Below are 22887 nucleotides of genomic sequence, written 5' to 3'. Positions count from 1 at the left end.
TCTTATTTCGAAGAAGATCTTATCGTTTATATAAAAGCAATATTATTACGTGATTTGTATTGATAATAAGTAAATTATTAATACAAATTTAATTGGACGATTAACGATTAAATAATAACAAATTTGTTTGATCGTTTGATAATAATATTCGTAACATTAATTGACCTGTTCGTTTAGTGATTTATTTTTTTATTAATCTTTGTTCTATTTATTCGTATATAAAGTCACGTTTATAGCTACAAACGTTTTTAGGGAAATTGAAAAAAGTGTAATATCGTGTTAGTCACAAATTATTAACTATAAATAAATAAAAAAAATAAATAGAGAAAAAATTAAAAAAGAAAAGAAAAGGAAATAAATAGAAAAGTCTTGCGTATTAAAACAACGTTTGTTTTATTTTATTTAAATAATGTGGAGAAAAAGTTTCGTCGTTTTAAAAAATATTGAAGATTTCTGCGATTTTTCAAAAATTTTCCGAACGTTCCACGAAAAAAGTTTCGAATATAGCTGTTTTAAAATCGATGAAACAGAGATCAATTTATAACGATTTATTATCAATAAAATTGAATGAAATTAGTCGATGCAATTGTTGTAATATTTATGTCATCCGAGATCTCAATATATGCTTTGACATCATTCAAGTTGCATATAAAATATATTTTTTGTAACTTTACAACCGAAGAAGATATTTGGGATGGTTAACTTTAAGGCTGATTTTAACTCTAAATAGAATATTATATATATGGAAATATATCTTAGAGGTAATATGTCTTATTTGTTGTTGCTTTGTCAATAACACGTTATTTATTTTATTTTGTATTTCATTGTAAATATAAAGATATTATAAATAAATATCGCTGTAAGAATTACTGGAACTTTAACATTGTTTTTCAAGCAAACAGTTGATTCCCAATGGGATCGTACCTTCGAGACTTTTTATCCTCGTAACGAATAGTATACGATGCGAGCAAAGAAAAATAAACAAATAAATAAACGAGCTCGAACTTTATGGTCAAAGTTAATTTTTCAAAGCTTTTTTTTTTTTCTTTTCTTTTCCTTTTTTTCTTTTCTTTTCTTTCTTCTTTTTAACAAATCTCCATCAATTCAAATACGTAAAATATCGTTTTATTGGCCATGATATAATTTTCATTTACTTTGTAAACATATTCGTATACGTTCTATAACTTCAATTTAATGGATTACAATAGTTTTGTGACTGGTAAAATATATTAACGGTATCGTGTTTAATTGCCCAACCGAAAAGCTATCAACCGAAAGTGATTACCAGTGTTCTGACATCGAAATATATACGAACAGCGTTAAAGTCCACTGATCTGGTATTACACGCGCCACACACGTATTGGTTCGATGCTCTTCGCGATATACACACATATATATATGTATATATAGTACTGGTCACTGACACATCGCGTAGACGCTTTTATTGAGCGTGTCTCTTTGTAGCGTTGTGAACAAGCAAAGGAAAGAAAAAAAAAAAGTGTAAAAAAAGAAAAAAAAAAGAGAAAAAAAAGAAAGGGCTCCGTATTTCGTGGAGTCACGCGATAGACATACGAAGTTTCTAACGATTACGTTATTATACCTATCTCTTTCTCTCTCTCTCTTTCTTTCTGTATATTACAAAACATAGTTTTTCCCTTTTCTTTCTTTTCTACTTTTTTATTCTTTATAAAACTTTCCATATCAGGTAGAGTAGTATCTATATTCTCTATATATATTTATAATATCTATAATATTAATATTTATATATATTATATATATATATAAGATAATATCTAATATGTATATATATCTATAATAGTAGTATCTATAAACATTTTTAGCTGAGATATTGTAGTTACGGTGTCGTCCATTTTGTGCTATGGAAAAAAGACAGAGAGAGAAAGAGAGAGAGAGAGAGAGAGAAAGAGATAAGAAGGCCGATGTCAAGCATAAACATGGCTTCTTCTACGTGACTGGCTGCCCCTTGTCCTATGTCGCCTAAGTCTATGCGTTACTTTTATGGTTTAAAAGTCATCGATACCGGTTCTCGAACGGCACCTTGGTTAGGGAAGAACAGTGTATCCCATGTATATCCAATGTGTATCCATGTATCCATGTTGCGGATGGTATTCTTGGGTGTGGTACTTTACTATAGTTGGAATATTTCATAGCATACATAGCATACATCCATATTGCAAATTATTTTTTTTACTTTGTTTTTCTTTCTATTAATTTTTTTTTTCCTTATATTTTTTTCCTTTTTTTCGTTCATTTTTTTATTCTATGTAAATGCTTATTAGTAATATTTAAATATATCATTTGCATAAATATAATGCTATAATTTGTATATTATTTTTGTCGTTTAAAATAAAATAAACCTAGCGAAATAGAGTATAATGAGTTCCTTCGAGATAAGATGCTCATTCATTCAATGTATTCTATAGTTCTATCCACGTGGGCGCCAACGAGCAGCGTGCTCTTCGCGGATGAATCACATAGTAAATTATTTATAAGGCGAAGCAGAGAGAGAGAGAGAGAGAGAGAGAGAGAGAGAGAGAGAGAGAGAGAGAGAGAGAGAGAGGGTGAGTGAGTGAGAACTCGGCTGTGACTGTGTCTGCAAACGAATTTCGAGAATAGAGGAAGCCGGAACGACGGAAGTTAAGTATCTGATAAAAGAACTTAACAGGAAGAGCAAACTTATTCGTTGATCTTTCTAAAATGTCGGCACACCTGCATAGAATGAACATGATTGTATAAGATTGAATAAAATCAAATTATTTATATAAATTATTTTTGTCAAGAAAAATAGCTGACAATATATCTTTTTCTTCGTTAAGTAGAATTGTATGTGAGTGTCTACATATATATATATATATATATATATATATATATATATTAACAAAAATATTTATATAATTATATAAATATTTATAAATATTTATAAAATATTATATATTTAACAAAAAAAAGATATATTGTCAGTTATTTTTCTTGACCACAATAATTTCTATACATATATATAAAATATATTTCTATCTATATATATTACATACATATAAACAAATGTTTGTTATATTTATATGTTTTTGAAACGTTGATATACCTGCAGAGGATTAACATGATTAAAATTGAATAAAGATTGTGTTGAATTGAATAAAATTGTATGATTGAACAAAATCAAATAATGTAGATAAATTATTCTTGTAAAAAAAATGGCTGATTATGATTTTTTTGTTAGATAGGATATATATATGTGTGTGTATGTATATATATACATATATAAAGAAAAAGAAAGAGAATATTCATTAGATTTTTATAATAAGATTTTTATTTCTTTTCATGAATTTAAGAATGTAGTTGATTATGTTCTTTATCAACGTTAGGTTATCGCATCGTCCGAGTTTCAGTCCACGCATTTGTCTGACATAGTTTTCGAAAGTTGCTTGACATAACGGATAGAGAGAAATAGAGATAGTCAAAAGAGGATAAATAGAAAGAGAAAGAGAGAAAGAAAGAGAGAGAGAGAGAGAGAGAGAGAGAGAGAGAGAGAGAGAGAGAGAGAGAGAGAGAGAGAGAGAGAGAGACGGAGAGAGAGAGAGAGAGAAGGAGAACAAGGTGCATTTATGTGCGAATTGAACAAAACGTAATCTAAACGTGATCTCAAAATAGTCCCTGCTGTTTCCGGCTGTTACTCTTATCCCTTCGAGAATTATTGTCTCGAGGTTTAACTCGATATCTTTGTGACAGTTGAATGTTTTCAACCGGTTTGAACATTTCCAACAGGGATTAACGATGACATCGGTCTATGCTTATACTGTTTATACGATGTGTCGCCGTATAAACAAGTAGTAATTATTTTGTAAGTGAAACGACTTGAAATTTTTAATTTCGTTAGCCTAAACTCTATCACAGAGTAAAACATGTTTATATAGTTTTGAAAATGTATTTTCTTTTAAGAGATACGATCATGTAAATTTCGTTACTTCATTGACTGACCGATATTATTATTTTTGAATTCCTTATATGTAAATAAATAATACACTATATTTGTTTTACTCAATATTTTAACATTATTTATGTAGTATATTTAGTATTAGGATTTAAAACTATACTACGGTTTATTATACCATAGTATAATATGGTATTGTTGATTTAGATATTGTTATTTTTTCTTTTAGATATGTGTATATATATATAAAACTCTTACATTATATATTATTTTTTTTCGATTAATATACATATAATGTAAAAACTTCATAACTTATTGTCTAACCCGATGTTATGTTTTGTTATACTGGTATTATTTACTTAGATTTTTTTTACTTTATTTAAATATAAAATATTAAAAATTTTATTAAGTAATTTATTGATTAATCCAATACTATATTATTATTATTTACTTACCTTAATGTTGTTATTACTATTGTTTTATTTAGATATAAAATATTAGAATGTTCCTAAACTGTTAAAAAAAGTTCAATATCTTTCAAATACTATATATATATATATATATATATATATATATATATATATATATATATATAAAAGAGTACAACACACATGTATCTATTCTCCCTTCTATAATAATTAATTTCAGCCCTTGAAAAAGAGTAAGAATTTTTCAACGAATCGATAAAATCTATAGCAAGTTATACCCGTTTTGAAATTGAATATAAGAGAGTGAGGAGGATGAAGAAAGAGAAAGAGAGAGGGAGAGAGAGAGAAAGAGAAAAAGGGAGAAGGAGGGAGCGAGAGGGAGAAAAAGAGAGAGAGAAAGAGAGAGAGGGTACTCCCTCGTTTCCTGGGTAACTTCTTAGCAGATCGATACACAACTTTCTGAGCGGTCAGGATCCCAAATTGTAGTGGATGAAGTAAAAAGGGAGACTATTTTTCTCTTTTTCAATCTCTCTCTTTCTCTCTCTCTCTCTCTCTCTTTTTCTCTCTTTCTTTCTTTTTTTCTCTGTCTCTTCCCTTCCCCCCCCCCTCTGTCTCTCTTTCTAGTATGCTAGTCCTTCTAAGTTCTAACGAAGTGTAACACGTTTCCTTGTGCGCACGCGCGCATCTATATATCTGTACGAGTAAGACGAGTAGTTTAACTCGTGCTAACTCGCGTGCAGCACATACACAAGAGCGGTTTTACACACGCACACACTTAACGCTTTATATTGGGCGTGTGTCATCGCCCCGTTGACTCTACTACACGTTCCGAACACATGAGGGTGCTTATAGAGAGAGAGAGAGAGAGAGAGAAAGAGAGAGAGAGAGAGAGAGAGAGAGAGAGAGAGAGAATAAAAGAGCAACATTTAACTGATCATACCTCTATTATCTTCTTGTAATAGTAGCTTTTTTAAAAATTTTTTCTCTAGCTTTTTCTGTATAAAAAATATAGAAATATAAATAGGCATAAACAAGGATTATATAAAGAAAATTAAAAATATTTTTTATATCTTTATAAATATTAATCTAATATCTATATAAATTTAATGAATAAAATATGTTTTATTATTATTTTGTTGTGATAATAGCTGTATAATCAGTTAAATAATTATTAATACATTGCAAACTCGGATATTTTCTTAATTATATATATATATTTATTTATTTATTTAGGTAACTATTTAACTATTGAATCGAACGATAACTAATGTTTCAATTTCTAGTAATTTATATCTAAATAAATAATATTATTATATTGCTTTTGGATTATAGAATAAATAAATAAAATCTTTAATATTTAATATTTATATGACATTATTATAAATTTATTTTATTTGTGTTATTATTATATGTGTGTATCAAGATACACAAATTTAAATTGTTTAGAAATAAACGATTAAAAATATTACTTGTTTTTATTATTCATTTTATTTATTTTTTATTATATTTATTATTCGGGAAATAATAAATTATTGTAATTTATTCTTTTAACCGATAAAAAAAATATTTAATTAATATTCATATACATAATAATGTAATACTCGTATATAATAATATTATATCTCGTTCTACGAAACATTTTAAGTAGTTTAATTAATTGGAAAGAAAATTTTCTTAGAAAATGGATTGAATATTTTTTCTTCTTTATTTTTACTTAAAATAATTCAATATCAGGCTTTTATGAATTATTTTGAACAATTTTAGGAAGTTAACTACAATTGATTCTACGAAAGGTAATACTTGAGACTTTGTCGGTGTTGAATTCGCTTTTAAGCATTCCTGGCATCGTAAGTTCTTCTCGACGGTAGACCACTTGGAAAGCTCCTTGTCTCTCTTAACGCATCTTCTTCGTTCGTTTCTATTCATATCCTTAAGAAATTCTCTGTGCTTTTCTTCACGCTTCTAGGCCACGTAGATTCCAATGTGAAAAAGAACGAACATTATTATTACTCGATTTCTATTCTATTTAGATCAGGGACATTTACAAAAAAAGAAAAAAGATCGACATAATATCGATATTTTCGGTTGTATCTTTGTACCATTATAGAAATCGAAATACGTGAATACTGATATTAGAAATATCGGTATTTTATTGATAATTTTTTGGGGAATTATTATTATTTCAATTTTGGAAAAATGTTTGTAAAACAAAATTTAAAAACGATAATTATTTTGTTTCCAATTGTTAATAAAAAGTTATATTGAAACCGTTTCGATATAGTATTGAAATTGCTATAATATCGCTAAAATTATGTTCCTAATAGAAAAATCGAAATATTGGAATATTTTCGATCTTAATGTACATATATATATATATATATATATATATATATATATATATATCGGATAATATATTGGTTTCTCTATTATTTCAGTTTTAGTAATGACGATTAATAAATACTCGGATGTTTAATAAATATTGGTTTTAGCTTATTGGGCTAAATACTGTTATTAAGTCTTTGATTTAAACAGGTTCGATTAAATAGAAAAAGAATTCTCATTTTATTTAAACGTTGATATTTCTCTTCGTTTCTTCTTTTTTTTCTTTTTCTCTATTTGTTATGTTTTTCTTTTCTTTTTTATTATCGAAGCGTTACCTTATTTTTCTCTTTAAACTCTTTAATTTTTTTAATTTGTTAGAAAATGATTATTTTTTTTATATTTATTTAATTATTTATCTAATTCATTTTATATAGATATAAATATCTGTTTCACATTATTTATTTTTTTTTTATTATTGAATTATTAAATTTTTATTTTTTAAAATTAAGAAGAAAGAAATTGAATATTAAATTAGATCGAGAAATTTTGTAAATATAAAGTGATTTCTAAATTAAAAAATTTTCTATCAATTTTAGTTATTTGATTTTTTTATTTTGTATTTATATTTAATTACTTTTACATCGTTATAAATATCTGTGTTCTGTATTTATTTATTTAATTATCAAATTGTTGCTTTGTCTTAGTTTTGAATCATTTTGAAGGCAATTTATTTTGAAAATTATAAAAGATTAATTTAATTTTGTCGGTACTTGTAAATATTTCTTTTAATTTTAGATTGACGGTATTCATACAAGTAACAAATATTTATAAATTATTGAAAACATTTAGCGATTCAATTAATAGATAATATCATCATTTAAGTATTGTCTGTGTATAATTATAATATAGTATATATTATGTACATACATATAGAATATTTTATATATATATATATATATTGTATTTTTTATGTAGGATAGGTATTATTTTATTTAGATATACCTATATAGAATATAATACTATAAAATTTTATAGAAATATCAAAACATATAACAATTTCTTCTCTCTTTTTCTTTTTCTTTCTCACTATCTTTTAGAAAATATATGATACGAAAAAAGGATACAAATATTAATAAGAAAAAAATGGTGGTTCATATTACGATGATTTTTGTTCTATGGGATTTTTATTGCAAATGGATAAAAAGTTAAAGGACAGGATGTAGACAAAAAAAATATAAAAAAAAAGAGAAGAGGAAGAGGATATAAGAAGATATCAGATGAAAACTGAAGGTGGTTTTGCTAACGCGTATCCCAAGACGCGAAACCACCACTTGACGTCCATTTACCGCAATTAACCCAACAGAAGCAGACGAACTTGAACTCGTGCTTAATCTGACGCGTCCGAAACGGCGCATCAGAGAAGGAGTTGCATTTCCTTTTTCGATTCAATATTCTCAATTTTTTTCTTATCTTCTTTTAACCGGTTTCTTTAATATTTAATCGCTTAATATACATCTTAATTAAAATTCTCTAGTGAGTACTTTTTCTTTTTTGTTTTTTAATATAGGTTAATAAAATAAAGATATATAAATTCTATATATCTATTTTACGTATACACATTTTTTATTACACATTTAATTAAGTGATTAAAGAATATTATTTAAAAAGGTATGAAAGGATATGATAATATTCTTTTCAAATAAATAGGCGTTGAAAAATATCATTTTTCACATATCTATGAAAAAGTATTGTTAAGATAAATAATAAATAAGTGTTATTTAAAAGAAATATGAAAAAATGTTATTTAGACAAGAGATATTATTTAAATAAACATTATAAAAGATGTTATTTAAACAAATAATGAAAAGTATTATATAAATGATTTTTTTACAAAGTATTATTTCTATAAATTAATTTATATAAAATATTTACAAAATTTATATATATATATGTATATATATAAAAAATATATAACTTATACAAGAAAGAATATATATCTACCAACAATATAGTTAAAAGAAACGAAGAAATCTCGAAGATTCTCGATAGAAAATTCAAGAGTACTTTACTTGATTAAACGACTCTTATTATAGACTGAATCTATAGAGAAGTAGTAATGCATGATCGAAAATGTACGTAAATGTTTCTCGTGCAACCCTTCTTTTTTTTTTAGATCTGTCTTCGTTCATGAGTGAAATCCCAGAGTTCTTTGAAGAACGTGCAAAGAGTTAGCGTGTGGGTGAATGAGAAAAGAGAGAAATAGAAAAAAGAAAAGAAGATTGAAAGAGAGAGAGGAAAAGAGATGAAGATAGGGAGATAGAGATAGGGATAGATGAGAGAAAGAAAAGAGAAAGAAAGAGAAAGAGAGGGTGAGAGAGAGAGAGAGAGAGAGAGAGAGAGAGGAGAGAGTAAGGGGGAGTCAAACGTTAGATAGGAATCACCTTCGCTCGAATAAATCGATTTTACGCTTGCATTGATCGCTGCTAACGCTCGAGTGCGAATTAATCCGATAAATGCGGTCGAAACGTATCCTGCGGAAATCCCGCATACGTTGGAATCGTACGTTGGCGATCGTACAATATCCGATTGGTGAAGCCATCGTGGATTTAATCTCACCGAGTGGATTTCCCTCAATATGGTTATATTTCTACATAACTACTAAAGTTTGCCAGGTGCGAAACTCCGAGATTTACGATAATAATACTGTTCGATATAATCGTACTTAATGGATGTGATCGATTTTAGAATGAACGGATCGATATATGTATTTTTAAACTCGACTTTCGAATATCAAGTCTTTCTGGTTCTTCCTCCTTTTTTTTGTTTCTTTTTTTTTTTTTTTTTTTTATTGGAACTTTCGTTCGTAATGATGGCTGTATTATGATTAGTGTAAGTATATAATAAAACGATAAGATTATAGATATTATAGATTTCAATCAGTTCGCATGAAAAAATTCATCATTTTAATAAAAAGTTGTTTTTAAGATTAATGTAAATGAAATAATACAATATATTGTATATAATGTATACATATAATTATATATATATATATATATATATATATATGTGTGAAAAAATTAAGATTCATTAAGATTCATTTAGAATAAAGTAATATATATGTGTGAAAATATGAGCAATATGTATGTGAAAGAATTAAGATTCATTTAAAGTAGAGTAATATATGCATAAGTGAAAATATGAGCAATGTATATGTGAAAAAATTAAGATTCATTCAAAGTAGAATAATCAGAGAGAAATTGAGTAATATAGACACATACGTACGTACGCGAATATACGTACATATATGTAAAAATATTAAGATTCATTTAAAGTAAAGTAGTTGAAGAGAAATTGAAGAAAATAAATAAGTTTATCTTTAACTTTCGATATGATACTTATATTTGCGAATGTTTGCGATATTTAAAAAAAATATATATATGTATGTGAATATATATATATATATATATATATATATATATATATATATGTGAGAATGTAGTATTTATAAATAAAAAAAGAATTTAATTTTTTCATGTTTGATAAGATACTACGAATATTTGAAAAGTTTTAAAAATAATATTTTATTTATAATATACAATTATATATGATACGAACAATATGATTGAAACAATAAAATAATTGCGTTTTTAATATTCATTCGAAAATATTGTATTAATATTAAAAACAAAAAGTAGGATCTGTTACGCGCCATGGTATTAAATACAACGAAAAGAGAAATTTAAAGAAAACTGAACATATTATAAGATGTAATTGGATACCGCGATAATGAATCAGACGTTAATTGTAAGTCACGTTCGTCTGACGAACGTGCTTTAAAAGAACTCGGCAAGACAATATTTTTTTCTTTCGTCGTCGTCGTCATTCACTTTATTTAGCGAAACAAATAGACACCGAGCACGTGCAAATTAAACACCAAAGTAATTATATACATATTCATTCAGTAATAATTAAAACGTAATTTTCTTTAAGCGAAAAAGAATATATATATATCTATCTATCTATATATATATATATATATATATATATATATATATATAATTACATATTTCTATGTATGTATGTATGTATGCATGCATGCATATTTCATATCATACGTATTACCAACCATCTTATGTACAATTCATTCACTTTATTTTTTAGCGTTAACATAAAAATTAACTTCAGACTTTGCACTATTCGTCCACCATAAGTGATTGTAGTTTATGTGGCAGTTATTATTGCCATTTCTGTTTGACCTTTTTCAAAGAAACATATAAATCCTTATTACGTATTGTCGTCCCCTAACATACTATATAACAACATCGATTTCGTTAGTATAGTCGTTGGTGTATTCTCTTTACGAACATGATGTTAGAAAACAGAAACGAGACAAGTAATATCCGTCCTCGGCAGATCTTATGTTCTTTCTTTGTCGTTTTATCGCTACAAGTATTTCTTTATATGTGTGTTGTCCGTGTATATCGTATCTGTGAGTCATACGTAAGACGTCGTTCTCGTAGATGCTCTAATTATGAAGTTTAATTGACTAACGAGCTCGAACTGGGATCGGCAAAGCAGTGTAGAAACGGGTCTCTGATTGGACCATTCACTAAATACACTTGCGTTCAATGACGTTGCAATTAATTCGAATCCCGGTGTAAGTGCCACGTTAGGTCTATTGGCTGCCCCAAACGAAAAACTGACGTCTTTGGATATCTTCGGAATTTATTTTATAAATAAATTAAATATACAAATTGTCGAAAGAACATTTTATAAAATTTAATTTTTAACGTTACTTCCTCCCTTAGTATTTAACCGTTTCTTCAAGTTATCGAATAGACAATTATTAGACTAAATTATAGTACGTAAAAATAACGACATTATTTTTAACTGCAAATTTTCGATTTATATTTAACATTTATGAAAATATATCATAACATTAAGAAAGATACATCATAATTAAGAACAGTTCTCGGGATTTTTTACTCTATATTTACATTTTTCTGTGAACTTTGCTATTTATCTCTAAAAATCTTTAAATATGACTTTTAGTGTTATTTGTTCTCTCGGGACATAGTCAATCTATCGAATTACCAAATGCATAATTAGATAAATACGTCAAAATCCCGACATTTTTAAAAAATGCAATCATATTGATTCTTTTTTGCCTTTACTAGTTATCTTTCTTTAGAAATTTTCTAAAATTTTCAAATATGATTTGATTTCTCAGGACCTAGTCTGTTCTTCAACTTATTATACAGACAATTAAATGAATGAGAAACGATAATACATAAAAATAACGACATTCTTTTTAATGCAATTAAATTATTGAATTTAGATTGAACTTCTATGAAAAGAAGGACACATCATAATTAAGAGCAGTTTGCAAAGTAGTCGCAAATTCATTTATTTTTTCACTTATTAGTTGCCTTTTTCTGTAAATTTTCAAAAATATTTAAGTATGACTTTTTAACATTGTTTATTCTGTAAGAAGGCAATCCTTTTCAAGCAAATAATTAGATAAATGACAAATGATAGTATATAAAAAAGACAATCTTTTTAATGCAAGGATATTATTGAATTTAATTTTAATTTTTATGAAAAGAGAGAAACATCATAATTATAAAGAAAAGTTCTCAGGATCGTCGCGAATTGGTCCATTTTTTCTACTCATAATTTATCTCTCTCTTTCTCTCTTTCTCTCTTTCTCTTTAAACTTTAGAATCGAGGGCCACCGTGAAACCGGGAGTTTAATCGCAACCGAGCAACGACCTTTTCGGCCGTTATGTTCCGTTGCTGCGAATAGAGAAAGAGATGGTGGGGATGATGGTGAGGGGTAAGTGGGAGGTATGCTGATGTCGATGATGGTGGTGGTAGTGGTTATGCTCGTTTGGTGCACATGTGAAACGGGAACGTGGCATGGGAAGACGAAAGGCAGATCCGCCTTTGCACATGCGTCTGTCTCTCCGTCAGTTAGACCGAATCAACACGGTGGCCTAATTGACCGGCGCTAATGCACGATCCTAAGCTTTCGCCGTGCGTTTCGTTTTTAATTCGACTCTCATCGTATGATTCACTTATCTTGAGCCGTGAAACGATCACGATTTGATTCTTCATTTTTGTTTATTATTTTCCTGTTTTTTTCTTTTTTTTTTTTTTTTTCATCCTTTTCATTCTTTTCTTCAGCAAAATTTCGGATAAGAAATTATTTGTTCGTTAGGTCAACAATAGCTCGATTCTCATTGAAATTTTATTTCCTCGAATAAAAGTATAATTTTATGCTGTCGATGGATCGGTGCGGAGGGAAGAGTGAAAAAAGAAAACATTAATTTTGTTTTCTCCTTCGAGAAGAAACCATTGTTTCCTTTCTGTGACTTCCGTTTCTCCAAGAAATGTCCATTAGAATTATTCTGGTATAGTCATCGTACATAATCTAACACATACATACGTACCATAGATTGAGATTTCCTAGCACGTTCTTTCTATAGTCTGACGTCATTCGAAGTAAGGTGGTCCTAAGAGAACCGGAAGTCCTGTGGTTTCTATCGTTATCATTGTTTTCTTTCTTCTTTCTTTTTTCTTCCCTTATCGTCATATTTTCCTTTTTGGTACATGAAACTTATGCACAGAAAATTTTTTTAAGAGTAATTCTCTTTTCAAGAGTTTTAAATGTTAATGGATTAAACAAACATACGGAAACAGGGAAATATTCAACGAGTGAAAGTGATTATTAATATTTGACGCTTTCTCGACTCTGTCTAAAGTACACGAAATAGTTTTTTTTTTTTTTTTCTTTATTTTCTTTCATGATTTTTTTCCTTTCTTTTTTCAATGGATAGGAGATAATATTCTTTCCGAGACATCCACGCATACGCAGAATTTAATTGAAGTTTCAACGATACGTTTAATAGAAAATTATACGTTGTCGATGGTGTTTGTGATTTGAATAAAAAAGAAAAAAAAAGATATGTTATTTATTTCTATTTTTTTGTTCTATTAAACATGATATTTGTAACTGAGAAAAATGCTTTTACTGAGGTCTCCTTTAAGAGTTCTGAACAGCTTTTAAGATAATTAGCATATAACTGATAATAGAACTCAAAGTAATCCAATTGCAAATGCATCCGAAATGTTCTTTTGAAAATGACTGAAATAACTGAAAATGATTGAAAATAATGAAATATAATGTAATCCATTTTTGTACACTATAATATTTATTTAAAATTAAATTATTTCTGCAGTAAAAATGTTTAAAAAATAAAATTTTAACAACTGTAACTTTCTTAAAATCTAGATATTTTTCAACAAAATGTCTTTACGCTAAAACATAAAAGAAAATTTCTTTTTCTTTTTTCTTTTTTAAGTTGCAAGAAATCGTAATCAAAACAGTTTAAAAATTATTTTTATATTCTTTTTATTTATTTAAATGTTTATATAATTATATACTAAATAATTTGATTATATGAAAGGATAATGTTTCGTTCATAAAAATGCAATTATGTTCGGTTATTACTATTTTTTTCTTTAAAGCGATAAAAAGAAATATTTTCGCAGATTGACATTTTTTTGTTTTTATTTTATTACCCATTTTTTTAAGAACGGTGGTAATATATCGAAAGACTTTTACAAATATTATTACTTTTAATTCAACTATCATATTTTTTTCCTTCAAATAAAAACTCATATAATTAAACAATTATTTAATTTCGCTAATCGTTATTTGCAGATCTTTTCTTTTCTATTTGATCGTTATTTCATGAAAAATTACATTGAATTGAAATTAATTGATCGTAAATATTTTTCTTTATTTATTGTCGCGCAATTTATTACTATATGTATTAAAAAATGAAAATGTTGATATCATCTATTTCAATTTTTTCTTTTTTGACTAACGATAACAAGATTTTATAATGTGCTCAAAAGCGTGTAAGTACTTCTCATTGGCATAGATATGAAATACAAAGGTTATTTAAATTTAATGGAAACCGTGGAAACTGTGACTGCATTATGAGAGATATTTACCAAGGGTATACATACGCGACGAGAACATAATGTATTCGAATATTCGGATGACGAAGAGCAGAGGGCGGAGGGCGGAGGGTGGAGGGCGGAGGGCGAGAACATCCGGTGCGTTTGCAGACCAAATAGTCGTATGCTAAGAGGACAGCATGTTGGGACAAGGATATGCTAAGAATCAAAAATTGCATATGCTAAGGAATCCCATATGTTTCATTTTATTTCATTTAATTTAACGCAAATTTAAAAATTAATTCAATTAAATATAAATATTTTATGCTTACTTAGTTTTTGGAAATTTTTAATACAAATTTTAGATATTTTTTTATTATATACCATTAGATAATAATTCTGATATGAAAAATTGCAGTATTTCATACGCATATAAGTTGTATTAAAAAAATTTGTTTCCTTTTTTTTTTTTTTTTATATTTATATATTTATATATTTAATGTTATTATTATCGAATTTTTATTTAGAAATTTTTTCCCCGTTTCAATTTAATGCTAATTTTTATTAATTTGTCGTTATAACATATTCGATATATTTTAGACAAGATCTATAAATTATATATCATTAGATAATAATTTAATACGAAAAATTTGAATATTTAATATACAATAAATTGCGTTAAAAAAAGAATTATTTATTTTTTATTACTATCAAATGTTTAATTTTTTATCGAATATATATAATTAAAAAATTTTTTTCTTTTTATGCAATATTAATCTTTATTAATCCGCCATTATAACACGTACAACGTATTTTAGATGAGATCTAAATCATTTATATTTTCTTTTTTTTTTTTTTAGGACGATCGCGACGTTACTAACGTAAATCGATTCACTTTAAAATATTCTTTCTATCCTATTCTTACTTACTTATTATTCCTCGTCCTCTTTTCCGTTTTAACGAGTTTCAATTTCTAACTTGATCTTTAATTCATGGATTTAATCGAAATTGCTGGGAAGTAACTGATATCATCAATTACAAACAAAATGGTTAATGACGAACGATCGGTAACTATTATACGAATCAATAGAGTAATTAAATAGAAGAAAAAAACATCGGACATTTTATTTAATAATAACAAAAAATCACGAATAAAAGGAAATATAAAACATACATATGGGATAATAAAGAAAGAAATATGAAACTTTATGGATATACGGAGAATGTTTTTTCGTGTAAAACGTTATTTCTTTTCATGGTTGTTCATTTATTGTGTTATTATGTATGATATATTCCCAAGCATACTATGTATATAAGATAACAAAGTATTGTGTAATAGTGTGTGTGTGTGTGTGTTAATAAATAAGTGCATGATAGTAAGTAAAAAATATTTACGTTCAATTAATTTTTATTTAATGTAATTTTTGAAATAGAAATAAAAAGAAAGAAAAGGAAATATATTGTGCGAATAATGGTTCACGAAATTAATTAATTGCTTAAATACATATGAAAGTTTTTATTTAAAAAAAGGAAAAAGTAAATGATAGATTGGATTAAAAGTAATAATATTTACTTGTAAAAGTTTTTGGATATTTATAATCGTTTTCAAAGAAGGTAAGAAATTAAAAATAAAAGATATCACGATGTACGAAAATATTTTTCTTCATCACTTTAAAGTGAAAAATAGCAATAACCAAACATAATTGCATTTTTATGAACGAACAGAATTTATAAACAGTTTCTGAATTGTTTTGTTTACTTTTTTATAATATAAAAACTTTTCATAATTTAAAAGACAAATCATAATTACAAAAAAAAAGTTCTTTTTGAATATTTTAGTGTATACAAATTTTACTGAAAAATATTTGTTATAAAAACTTGTAGTTCGTAAAGTTTTAGTTTTAAAATATTTTTAGTCGACAATATTTTAGTTTCAAAAAAAATATTAGAAGTCCCCAAAAATTTTAGTTTTAAAAAATGTATTAATCAAATTTTATAAATATCAAAATTTTAGTTTCTTTTTCTTTTTATTTTCTTTCTTTTCCCTTCCTTTTCTTTATTTTTTTTTTTTTTTGCAACAAGTATAAATTTTATTACAAAAATCTACAATGATTTTATATCTACATGGTGCGACAGCTTTGAAAAGAAAAAGAAGAAAAAAGAAAAGTGGAAAAAAGTTGAAACTTCAACATCATTTTTTTAACTAAAAAAAAAAAAAAAAGCAGCAAACAAATATTAAACATTTTTATTCGCGAGAAAATTCGCGAGAAATATCCATATATATCGACATAGTGTCATAATTTTTGTAAATCACGATTCGAGGTTGTAAAGGAAATAGTAAAAAAAAAAAAAAAAAGAAAAAAGAAAAACTACCAAAATTTCTCCAAAAATAAATACCCAGATATATACAACGAAATGTCTGGAGCTTCAGACATGTATTTAAACTCACTTAAAATAATTATCCTTAATTACAATTCGTCCTTCATTTCGTACCCATGGTCAATGACTCCTCCTTTCCGGTGCGGCTTACGAATGTATACATATAGCAAGTTTTTTTACTATGATCTTCTATTTTTTTTTCTCATCGCCACCATTGACGTCAATCTTATAGCTATAAAAACGTTCGTCTGGTTCGTACGAGTACACTTGCATTATAAGCGACTCATACTAAAGAGCCAATCAAAGCTTTAACGGCGACCTAGTTCATTGTTACTCTTAATTCTAAACTAGTCTAATGTCCCTAGAATGTCTGAATCTAAGAGATTAATAATTCGTGACATTATTTCCGTTCAAATGAATATTGTTATTTTTTACAGAACTATTATTATTATTCTTCTTATTATTATTATTCTTATTATTATTATTTTGTATTTGTTTAACAAAATTTTTTATTTGGTATAAAAATTATTGTTACGTAGGTTGATTATAAATTAAGAGCCAGTTTAATATATGTTTTGTTAGAAGCAATAGTGTGTATGCGTGTGTGTGTGTGTGTGTGTGTATTAAAAAAAGTTTCACAATTTCTTCATATGTCAAATATTTTAAAGGAGTACGAAATAAAATACTTTCCCAGTTAACCCGAAAGTATAATAATTTTTATTAATATTATAAATAATATGACGATTATTATTATTAGTAGATTTTTGAAGAAATTATATACATCAAGAAGATAACATAATTTTATTATTGTGTGTTACGTTTGTTATTAATAAGTTATTAACATTTGATATATAGGAAAAATTTGTAAAAACATGAAAATATGAATATCTATAACGAATTTGAAATAAAAATGAATTATTTTTCTATTTGTTATAGGACCATCTCCAGAGTTCAGCAGACACACATTAATCAAACCACAAGTATACCATGGTAGATCGAAAAGACAGATATCAACGACCAACGAGAACGTAAGAATAAATCTTTAATTTATAATGATGATACATCAGGAATATTAAAAAATATATATATATATATTAAAAAATTTTGCTTATATCTGCGTTTCTAAAGAAACAATTAATTTATAATTTTTAGTATATATAAATCAAAAAAAAAAAAATATGCAAACCTCGTAAGGCCTATTGAATTGTATATCGTTTAATAATAAATAATTACAATAGGAATCAATAAAATTATTTAACAATAGGTAATTATAGTAGAAATCAATAAAAATTTTATTTAATTCTAAATCATTTATAATTTACAAAATATAATTTAATTTATTAGATTATTAATTTTTATTATAAATATAATTATTTATTGCTGTAATATGATTATAAAAGTTAATTTTTATTTTATTTAAAAATATTATTTTATTTATAACATAATTAATTTATTCCAAATTAAAAAGCTGTTTGAAATTAAATAATAACATTTATATAATAATAATAATAATAATGAAAATCCTCTTTCATTATATTGATTACTTCCTTAAATTTTAATGAATTTTTAAGAAGATCTTCAGTAAAACTTATTATTCCGAGACACGATTAAGGATTATCCACTCTTATGTATGTTTATTTTTCTATGTTTGCTCTTTCTTCACCTTTTTGTCTTTATCTCTTTCTTTGGTAATTTCGAATGCGAAAAGCGATTCACGCTCGGGTGCAACAATTTCAATGCAAATGTCGTTACGTCGCAAGAATGCGAAATCCGACAACGGAGCCATGCTATTTGCTATCTCTCGCGTAGCTACTCTCTGAAATGCGTTAAGGGAAGGAAGAGAAATGTCAAGTGACAAAGTTCAAGCGTACGTTTCTACTCTTCCAAATCTATTGAGTTCCTCGAAAAGAGTAATGTCGATATTTTTAACATTTTCTTTTTTAATAAAATAATAGAAATATTTATAAATAAACAAAACTATTATAGAAACTGTAGTACGTTAGTAGATCGGTCAATGAAAAATTTTTTATATTATTTCTAAATAAAATAATAGTAATACATATAAGTAAGCAAAATTATTATAACAAATTATAATGCAATAATAGATGGGCCAATAAGCAATATCGAAGTTTTCCACATTTTATCTTTAAATAAAATAACAGCGACATTTATAAGAAACTGATACTATTATAACAAATTATAGTACAATAATAGATTGGTCATTGAGTAATATCGAAGTTTTTAACATTTTATTTTTCAATAAAATAACAGCAATATCTAAGTAAATAATATTATTATAACAACTACAGCACGGTAATAGGTTAGCTAATCAGTAAGATCAGAAGTTTTAATATTTTATTCTTAAATAAAATCAACAATATTTAAATAAATAATATTATTATAATAACATAAAGAGAGCACAATGATCGGTTGGTCAATAAATGATGCAAAATTTTTAATATTCTATTTTAAATAAAATAGCATTTGATAAAATAACAGCGTTTAAACAACACTGTTATAAAAATTGTAAAACAATTATAGATTGGCCAATGAATAATGTCAAAGTGTTTTATATTGTATTTTTAAATAAAATAACAACAGTATTTATAGGTAAAGAACGCTATTATAACAAAGTATAGTACAATAATGGATTGGCCAATGAGTAATATGGAAATTTTTAATATTTTATCTTTTGTCGAAGTTTATGGTATTTAACAAATATTTCATAAATACGATATTTAAATAAAACAACAATTATATTTAAATAAATGGTATTGGGTTGATCAATAAGTAATAATGGAATTTTCAGTATTTTTCATATTTAAATGAAACAATAACGATAACAAACAATAGTATAACAACAATAATATAGTATTGAGGTTACATTTATTCGGTATAATATTCGGTTAAATGCACATTCGGTTATATATACATCCATTATAAGTATACGTCACATAACCATTATTTATTGGCGAAATCTGATATGTTAACGTTTATACGTCAACGTTTTCAAGGTTGGAAAAAAAAAGTTAAATGGAACTATAAAGTTTTCTCTTTATTTATAAAATTCTTGTAATTAATAAGTCATAAACTTTTAACATTACCAATGAGAAATTGAATAAAATTTCGTTTAACTAACAATTAGAAATAATTAATATGATAGAAATAAACTAAAATTAATTTGTTCCTTTCTACATAAATTACAATTACGAAGATGTTTATAATTAATTTCGAATCTATTTGCTGTGCATATCATTAAATCATCACGTATACACATCCATAATAAGTATACGTCATATACATATTATTTATTGACCGAAACTAATATGTTAATATATTTATACGTCAATGTTTCCAAGGTTAGAAAAAAAAGAAAGTTATGTGGAACTGTAAAGTCTTCTCTTTATTTATAAAGTCAATGTAATTAACAAATTATAAACTTTTAACATTATCATTGAAATTAACATTACCAGTGAAAAGTTGAACGATATTTCGTTTAATTAACAATTAAAAATAATTAATATGGTAGAAGTAAACCAAAATTAATTTGCTTCTTTCTACATAAATTATAATTACGAAGATGTTTATAATTAATTTCGAATCTACTTGCTGTGTACATCATTAAATCATGCAATCCCATAAATATCTTCTTGAGGACAAACAACAAAGTTAATTAAACAACGACTAATTGTTTTTAATTGCTATATTATATCAATGAAAATTCAGAATAAAGATAATCTTTAGAATAGCGAGGTTAGTAATACAATAGAAAGATATAGAAACCGAAATAGATATTATTCGTGCGAATGAGATTGTTCTCTCGCCTGACATGAAAGTTTAATAAGTCTACTCTATCTAAGGTGCAGTTTGCCAAAAGATCACTGGTTTACTTTTCTTTTATCAAGTCTGTTTATCTACGCTTTGAGATATAATATTTATAAATACTTTTGCGAGATCGTAGTCCGACATATTTCCATTTCTTTTCATAACAAAAACCATATTTATAAAATATATTAATATGTATATATGTATGTATGTATTAATATAATATATAAATATAGATACATTTTTATCATAAATTTATTATAGAAATATGCTGCGATGCGTTTATAAAGATTTCACAAACAATTTGTTTAAATTTTATATTTATTTTTTTTTATTTTTAATTCAAAATTGTTTTCTTCTCGTTTTTTTTTAAATTACAAAAATTCGATTATTTCGTTTTATTTTCTATTGAATTTTCTTTATAATAAGAAATTCTTTTATCATTTAATTTCTTATTAAATTAATCAATCTCTTTATTTCGTGATCAATTATTAAATTTTCTCAATTGAAAAAATTTCTTTGTTTTTTATTCTTTAATAAATATTGTTAATTAGAAAAAAAATGTTTCATTATCCTCCAATTTTTCATAACATTCTTTTCATATAATACTTTATAAAAATTTCTTTATTTTTTATTTCTTAATAAAAAAATTCGTTCATGAAAAAACTTTTTTATTATCTTCCAATTTCTCATAATACTTTCCTCGTGTAATACTACGTCATAAAAATTTATTTATTTTTTTATTTCTTTAGAAAATAAAATATTATTTCACTCAAACGACACATACAAACACACACACACATATGATTCATCCTATGTACATAATGTATATATAGACCGGACAGAGAGAGAGAGAGAGAGAGAGAGAGAGAGAGAGAGAGAGAGAGAGAGAAAGAGAGAAGAAAAAAAAGAAAAAGAGAGAACAATAAAGGTTCAATGTTCTTTCTGGTATCCATGATTTACCCTGTTAAGTTGGTAGAACGTTACTTATGTACATTTATATAGTGACCGTTCCTTCCAATATACGAGAGAGCAAAAGCAAGTTGAGAGGTAAGAGGCAAAACTTGAAGGAGGGTTCCTTTATTCGATATTTTTCTATATACACACATATATACTGGCATATACACGCACGAACGAATAAAATCGACATCGGCAAAAGGAAATGGAGTCGCTTTAAATCGCTTGTATGCCCGTAGGCGATATAATGCGTTTTGAAAGTTGCGCTTCTATACTGTAAACATGTCCATGAACACGTATATGTAATTGAGTATATAAATAGAACGATATAGTATTGTTACTAACACATTCACTCAAAAGGCTACATCAAAGTGTATCAAGTCTTGAGATATACGAACTTCGAAACGATAAACTTCAAAAGAATTTTTCATTTGATTTTCATCGACAAAATTTTCATTCATAGTCATTCATATAAATAGAAAAAATTGATAGACACACATATATAGGCGCGCGTGCTAATACTTATTTTCATTATTGCTACAGTCATTATCATTGTTGTTATCATCATCATCATTATTACCATTAGTATTATAATACTACGCCATTTAACATCTTTATTATTTTCATAATCATAATCGTGATTATATTTATAATAAGTAATATAATTATCATAGTAATAATAATAATATTATTATTATTTTCATGATTATTTCTTTATTATTACTATATTAATTTATTATTATTATTACCATTATCATTGTTATTATTCATATAATTGCAATTTGATACAAGCCTTTTTACAAGAGCTCATTTTCATCTTTCAACGATCATCCTTTTCTCTTTCTAAATTTTTTTTGTTTATATTTCTCTCTCTCTCTCTCTCTCTCTCTCTCTCTCTCTCTCTCTCTCTCTCTCTCTCTCTCTCTTATCTTCTCTTATTTCAAACACTGTTCGTGAGATTAAAGGTATGTACAATAATCATGAAATATTATAAATATGTGCTATAAAATTCATAAAAATATCGTACTCTACAAAAAGATTTATAGAAAAGTTATACCT

General features: G+C 26.1%; 1 protein-coding gene across 1 annotated transcript in view; it reads left to right on the top strand.

The window, feature by feature from the left end:
* The window catches only part of LOC122634639, a 76057-nt gene that overhangs the window by 28141 nt on the left and 25029 nt on the right, over positions 1 to 22887 (top strand). The window contains exon 2 of the mRNA XM_043823770.1: positions 17983 to 18074. Coding sequence (XP_043679705.1) covers positions 17983 to 18074 — 92 coding nt within the window. The remainder of the gene's footprint in view (positions 1 to 17982; positions 18075 to 22887) is intronic.

This window comes from Vespula pensylvanica, chromosome 15 (assembly GCF_014466175.1).
Source record: "Vespula pensylvanica isolate Volc-1 chromosome 15, ASM1446617v1, whole genome shotgun sequence".
Taxonomy (NCBI): domain Eukaryota; kingdom Metazoa; phylum Arthropoda; class Insecta; order Hymenoptera; family Vespidae; genus Vespula; species Vespula pensylvanica.
The sequence above is the reverse complement of the archived record's forward strand: the minus strand, read 5'-3'. Positions and strand labels throughout refer to the sequence as shown.